Source organism: Thecamonas trahens (genome assembly GCF_000142905.1).
Source record: "Thecamonas trahens ATCC 50062 unplaced genomic scaffold supercont1.32, whole genome shotgun sequence".
Classification (NCBI taxonomy): Eukaryota; order Apusomonadida; family Apusomonadidae; genus Thecamonas; species Thecamonas trahens.
The window spans coordinates 177918-184599 of NW_013657648.1; the positions used below are offsets into that span (position 1 = coordinate 177918).

At 65.9% G+C, this 6682-nt stretch overlaps 3 protein-coding genes across 3 annotated transcripts; 2 read left to right on the top strand and 1 right to left on the bottom strand.

Annotated features, from left to right (window-relative positions):
• Positions 1 to 445: 445 nt before the first annotated feature.
• On the top strand, positions 446 to 3095 carry AMSG_07009 (uncharacterized protein; the record flags this gene model as incomplete). Its single annotated transcript, XM_013901044.1, has 2 exons — positions 446 to 1875; positions 1911 to 3095. Exons 1-2 carry the CDS (start codon positions 454 to 456, stop codon positions 3093 to 3095), a joined length of 2607 nt encoding a protein of 868 aa, XP_013756498.1. The 5' UTR covers positions 446 to 453.
• Positions 3096 to 3112: 17 nt separating this feature from the next.
• AMSG_07010 (uncharacterized protein) lies at positions 3113 to 4387 on the top strand (the record flags this gene model as incomplete). The annotated part of the gene is made up of 1 exon (XM_013901045.1): positions 3113 to 4387. The coding sequence occupies one exon, from the start codon at positions 3113 to 3115 to the stop codon at positions 4385 to 4387; it is 1275 nt and encodes a 424-aa protein (XP_013756499.1).
• On the bottom strand, positions 3735 to 6618 carry AMSG_07011 (uncharacterized protein; the record flags this gene model as incomplete). Its single annotated transcript, XM_013901046.1, has 2 exons — positions 3735 to 6584; positions 6611 to 6618. 2 exons carry the CDS (start codon positions 6616 to 6618, stop codon positions 4403 to 4405), a joined length of 2190 nt encoding a protein of 729 aa, XP_013756500.1. The 3' UTR covers positions 3735 to 4402.
• Between the last annotated feature and the right edge of the window lie 64 nt (positions 6619 to 6682).

Consider the following 6682-nt stretch of genomic DNA (forward strand, 5'->3'; position numbering starts at 1 on the left):
GGCGGCGGAAGCCGGGGTGGTGGCCGCGGCCGCGGTCGCGGTGGCAGCAGCAGTGGCGAGCGCCCGACCAAGCGCTTCCGTCGCAAGTAACAGACCTGTCCTCGTCACTCGCATCATTGCGGCAGAGTTGATGTGTGGTCTCTTGGTCCAATCCACCGCTCTGATGTGGCAGTAGCAGAGTGTGTGCGCGAGCTGGGTGAGAGCAATGCAGCCACCAGCTACCGGTGCATGCTATGGGTACCCGGTAGTTGCCTTCGCTGCTCTCTGCTCAGCTCGCGCACACCTCGAGCACACCTCAGCTCACGCACCGATTTTTTCGTTTTGCGAAGCACGTTGACTCCTGCAAGCTTTTCCGCGTGCGCATGCGCAGGCTCTCCCCCTCCCCCCCTCCCCCCCCCCCCCTCCGCTCTTCCCCCTCTCCGCCCCTCTCCACACACACTCCACTCGCTCACCATGGCTGTATCTGGAAGTGGTTCGGGCTCGGGCTCGTCGTACTCGGACGAGGGCCGGTCGCAGCAGGAACCGCTGGCGCCATGGGTGCCCAAGCAGCGGCGGGCCTTCCTCGGCTGGTTCAACGCGAAGCTGGCCGGCGCCGGCTCGCCGCTGGCCGGCTCGGTCACCACTCTCCGGGCGCTCTCCGACGGCGTGGCACTCGGCGCTCTCGTCCCGCATCTGGTCGCTGGCCGGGTCTCAGTCGGCCGCATCGCTCCGCACCCGCGGCTCAAGATCCAGAAGATGGCCAACATCTCGGCCGCCCTCGACGCCCTCGACGCCGACGGCGTGCCGGTCACTGCCGCTGCAAGCGATGTCTACGCTGGCAATGTCAAGATGGTGCTGGGCCTGCTGTGGGTCATGATCCTCAAGTACCACATCAAGTCAACCGCAGACGCCGCCGCTGCAGACGGCTCGGACGCCGTAGATACCGACGACGGGTCCGACGGCGCCGCCGCGCCCGGGAGCCGCGTCTTGCGCTCTGGCAAGTCGGCCAAGGCCGATCTGCTGGCCTGGGTCCGGGCTCAGGTTTCCGCTGTCGACCCGGAGCTGGACGTCGCTGACTTTGGCCCAGCCTTTCAGGACGGCCGCGTCCTCGCCGCCCTCACCGCCCGCTTTGCACCCGACGCCACCACTTACGCAGAGCTGGTCGGTGACAGCTCTAGCCCGATGGCCATCGTCGAGGCCGTCCTCCGCATCGCACACACCCAGCTCGGCATTCCCGAGCTCATCGAAGCCGCCGACGTCGTCGAGGACCCGGACCCGTTTTCCATCATGACATACGTCACCTACTTTCGCGGCGCAGAGGCCGCCCTCCGCAAGGGCAAGCTCGCCCACTCGGCCGACGAGTTTGCAGCCCTCGAAACTCGAGTTGCCTCGCTCGAGACCGAGCTCGAGGCCGAGACCTCGCGCGCCCGCAGACTTGCCCATGAGGTCCAGGCCTCCCATCTGACCGCCACCGCCGCCGCCGACGCCCACGCCAAGCTGCAGGAGAGCAAGGCGAGCTTGCAGCATGCGCTGACAAGTACCAAGGCCGAGGCCGCCGCCCTGGCTGCCTCCAAGGCCAGGCTCGAGGCTCGGCTGGAAGTCGCCGAGCATAAGGCTGCGCTTCTCCCGGTCCTCTGCTCCGCCCTCGACATCGATCCGGGCGTACTGGGCGACGGCCTTGCGGCGCTGCCCGACGCTGAGGCCGACAGTAAGCTGGACGCTGCCAAGACCGCCCTGGCTGCATGGCAGGCGTCGACGCCGTCGGCTGCCGTCTCGTCACTCGCTGCTGGAGACGCTGCCGACGAGACCGGCGACGAGGTGAGCGGTGGCCGTCGCGGCCGGACTCGAACTCGGACCCTCTCGCTCTCGCACCCGTACCAGAACGCCGCGCGATCGGTCGCCGCCGCGGTCGGCTCGGTGCTGGAAAAAAGACTGCCATTGCGGCGGCAGCTGACAAGGGCGTGGGCATGGGCTCGATGCTCGCCATTGCCGACCGCATCAAGGCCTCAGCGGTCGCCGCGCGTCGGGCCGGGAGCCGTGAGCTGCCGGCCGCGCCTGGTGAACTGGTCATCGACCTCCATGCCCGCGAGCGCGAGCTGCTGCAGACGCTGTTGGCAACCGGGCGGATCGAGCTTGCACCGACCGACGACCTCACCGCCATCACAGGCCTCGACGAGGCCGGCAACCGAGCTGGTCCGTGCTGCATGTATGAAACACTCATGCATCGCGTCCACGCTGAAGTTCGCGAGCTCCACGCCGAGTACGCCGCGCTGGCCAAATGGTCGACGGCACAGGTGGCCAAGCTCGGGACGTCGGCCACCGCGCTGGCGGCCGACGGCATGAACGACCTCGCCGATCAGGTCGCGTACTGGCGGGCCGCTGCCGCCGATGCTAACGCCGCACTGCGTCTGGAGCAAGCGCGCACTCTCCGCGCCGCCCAGCTATTCAACGGCATGGAGGCGTTCAAGGAGAATCTGCAGCTCCGGCTGTCGTCGACCGAGAGCTCGATGGATCTCCTCCGCAAGGCGACGGACCTCAACGCATCGGCGTCGGGCGGCATGCTTGGGACCAAGCCCGCTCCAGCTACCACCGTCTCGGCCGTCCTCAACACCCGCAAGGTCAAGAACCGACGGACCGCCGCCGAGCAAGCGCTAGCCGATGAGGTCTCGCAGCTGACCGGCTCACGCCGCGGCGCATACTTCAAGTACGGCTATCTGCTAAAGCGCGAGAAGCGGCGCAAGACATGGACCAAGCTCTGGCTCACGCTCACTCCGTTCCATCTCGAGTATCGGAACAACAAGAACGACCAAGAGCCACGCGGCCGCATCGCCCTTGAAGGCTGCGTCGTTAATGAGGTCTCCGGCTCGCAAGCCTCCACCATCGGCATCCCCAACACTGCCATCCCGGCCTTTTGCATCCACCTACGCATGCAGAACCGCAAGGACTACTACTTTCTGGCCGAGTCGCTCGACGAGGTCGCCGAGTGGAAGAATGGGCTTTCGGTCAACATTGCCGTCAACGAGTCGCTCAAGACCATGGTGGCCAACGCGCGCTCCTGCGACGATTCGCGCATTCTGGAAGCCTTTCGCAGCAAGACGTCGAACTCCTCGCCCTAGACAACCGTCCGCTTGGCATGCGAGAGATGGTTGCCGTCCAGATTGCGCTCTCCATGGGCGACCACTTTTACCAGCTCCGCACTGTCTCGCTCCGCAACGCTTCGCTCGGACCCGATGAGATCGCCATCGCTGCCACCGCCCTCGGCGAAAAGTCGACCCTGCGCGTCCTTGATGTCTCAGGCAACCGCCTTGGTGACAAGGGCATCACCACTCTCTGCAATGCCCTTGGAAACTCGAGTCTGCAAGAGCTGGCGTGTGCCCGAAACGCGATCTCCGACGCTGGCATGGAGGCTCTCGCCCACCTCCTCACCTCCAACCCGTCGCTGCTCTGGCTCGACGCCTCGCACAACCTCATCTCGGACAATGGCATGATCGCTCTCTACACCGCTGCCTGCTCCGGCACAGACCTTGCTGGTGACAGCAACGCCGAGGCTGAGTCCGACAACGACAGCGAGCGCCATCTAGGTGCAGATGGCTCAGACTCGGGTGCTGCCGCTGGATCGGGTGATCTGGAGTTGGAGCTGAGCGACACCGAGCCATCTCCAACGCTACACAAGGGCAAGAAGAAGGGGAAGGGGAAGACCAAGGCCAAGACCAAAGCAAAGACGGCAGCGCCGGACGCAGGCCAGAGCTCGTCGCTTTCGTCGAGTGGCACGTTTGATGAGGAACAGGAAGAGACGGCGACTACGAGCTCGTCCGGTTCGTCCAGCTCGGACTCGGGCTCGGACTCAGACTCAGGCTCGAGCCTGGGCTCCTCGACGTCAAGTACGAGCTCCGACTCTGACCCCGACTCGGCATCGGCGCCAAAGGGCGCGAGGGCGGGCGACTCAACGGCCGATGTGGTGGCGCTTGCACGCAAGACCAAGCCCAAGGCGCCACACGGCCCCCTGGTCCACCTCCTCAACCTTGCGCACAACCGCATCGGCGACCGTGGGGCTCAGGCGCTCGCGCAGCTCATCGCGCACAAGCGAGCGCGGCGGACGATTGCACGGCTGGATCTGTGTGGCAACGCGATCGGAAGCATCGGCGCCGTCGCACTCGCGCTGCACGTGGCGCCAAACGAGCATCTGCTCACGCTCGACATCTCACGCAATCCGATGGGCGCTGACGGTGCCGAGGCCATGCTCTCGCTCCTCGAGTCGAACCACACCCTGCAAGAGCTCGTCCTCGGAGCGCTGCCGGTTCCGGTGACCGAGTTTTGCCAGCGGCTGGAGCGTGTGGCGACCACAGCGCGGGTCACCTTCCCGGCGCTCACCGTTGTCCGAGGCGCGTACCAGCCGGCACAAGGTTAACACTCGCACAGCGCATCAGCCTATCAGCGACGACGAGGCAAGCGCCTCGCGGACATGGCGGCGCCAAACCGAGCGGATGTTGGAGAGCCACTCCTCACGAATAGTCTGTGTCTTGGCAGCGAGGACCCAGGTGACCTCCGAGCCGCTGCGCCGGTCGACAAGCTTGAACTTGGCATACTCGGACTCGGACTCGGGATCCTCCATGGGGATTTCCGAGACGAGCGAGAGCGACGGCGGCGGGATGACGCCGTTGGCGTGGGCCTCGGCACGAAAGGCAACCGCGACCGCAGCGAGGTCTGCCATGGGAAAAACGGCCTGGACAACAAGACGCTCGCCACCGCTCCGCGACTTGGTCACCACCAGCATGTCGTTGAAGAGGAGGCAGTACCGCCGCTGATAGCGGATGTAGGTCTCGACGCGGAGCCACGACTCGACAACCAGCCGCCGGCCGCTGACCGCCAGATGATCGCCGGGCAGACCAACCATGTGCGACTCGAGGAGCTTGACTCTCCGCCAGTTCTTCTCCTGCCGGTCGACAAAGTGCGCGACCTCGGTGGTCTGGACCAGCGCCGAGCAGAGCGCGGGGTAGTCCGGATGCGACGGCCGGGTGTGGTCAACAAGCGAGGCCAGAAGCAGCGGGTAGCGCATGATCCGCTGGACCGGCTGCAGAAGAAACGATGAAAACGGGAGGAGGCCGCCGCGGTTGGCATCGGCTCGAAACGCCTCGGCGTAGCTTGCAAACACCGGGTCGTCGGCCACCAGTCTGTTGAACGTTGCGAGTGCGTCGTCGTAGCCCAGCACAAACTGAGTGTACCGCCGGAACAGCTCGGCCTTGCCCAGAAACACATCGCCAACACACGACGCCACGTTCCAACTCTCGATTCGAGCCCGAAGCGACCGCGCAATTCCGACGTGGATGTCGATGAGCTCGGCCAGGTTCGAGGCAAGCGTCTTCAGGTCCTCGATCGGGATGCTCGGCACAGCCGGAGCGCCCTCAGCAGGCGCCCCAGGCATGAGTGCAGCGTGTCGCGACAGCACTGGCGCCGCCACTGCCGCCGCCAGGCCTGGTACAAATGCGACGCGCAGAAACGGCGAGTCGGCCGCCTGCCGCAAGACCGCAGGAATCTGCAGCGGCTCCAGAAACGACCGCATCTTGTCGAGGGCCGCCACATACGCCTCCTCAGTCGTCAGCATCTCGGTCGCGATGTTCTTCCGCTTGGTGGCGTACTTTTCAAATTCGGCCGCTGACCGGAACTCGGCCCGCAGCGACTCGAGCACAACCGAGCTCTCACCGAGCTCGGCGTTGGACGAGAAGGAGTGCGTCCGCATGCCAAGCCCGGATCCGTCGCCGCTCGCAGCGCCACACTCTTCCGCAGCCAGGGCGGCCGCACGCGATCGCGGTCTGGTTGGCGCGGCAAGGTAGCCGGCTTGATCATCAAGGTCGTCTCCCGCAGCGACGGTTTCGTCGGCAGCAGCCGAGGCATTGCAGCTAGTGCGGTCACGGCGGCGGGCGGCAATAGCGCCCAGAATAGCCTCACGGTGGGTAACGTCCGCAATGCCGATGGCTTCCAAATCATCCTCAGTCAGGTGCTCCAGCCTGGCAGTGCCCGAGCCGGCCGAGAGCAGGAGCGCAAAGTACTGGCCCATGTCGATCGATTCCAGAAAGTCGCTCAGCTCCTTGTTGGATGCTGCCACCTGCTCGGCCGCCACCTTGAGCGACTTTCCAAACAGCCGGCGCCGAGCCTTGCGGACGGTGAGCCGGAGCTGGACAACGGCTGCAAACGAGAGCTGGCTCTGTGGCTGCTCGCCGGCCAGTGGCGTGTCGGATCCAGAGCCAGACTCTCCCTCACTTGCCAGTGCCGCCGCCGCCTTTGCCACTGCCACTGCCGCTGCCGCCAGCTCTGATGGGCGGCGACCCGACTGTGGCGGGGCTGAGTCGGGCACCGGCGGCGGCAGGCCACCATCGTCATCATCGTCGTCCCAGATAGAGCCTGAAACAGAGTCAGATCCTGAGACAGAGCCCGAGACAGAGCCCGAGGCCGAGGCCGAAGCCGATGCCGATGCCGATGACGCATACAGCACCAGCTGGTCGTCGTCGTCGTGGCAGTACTCTGACGATGACTCTGAAGCTGAGTCCGCGTCGGGGCCAAGTGCGACGGAGCGTGCGAGGTCGGAGGAGGGGCAGGCGGCGGGAGGTCTGGCAGGGGCGGGGTGGCTCTTGACCTGTCCATGACGTAGTTGGTGGTGTGTGTGGGTGGTGGGGGGGGGGGGAGGAGGGGAGGGGGAGGGGGAGGG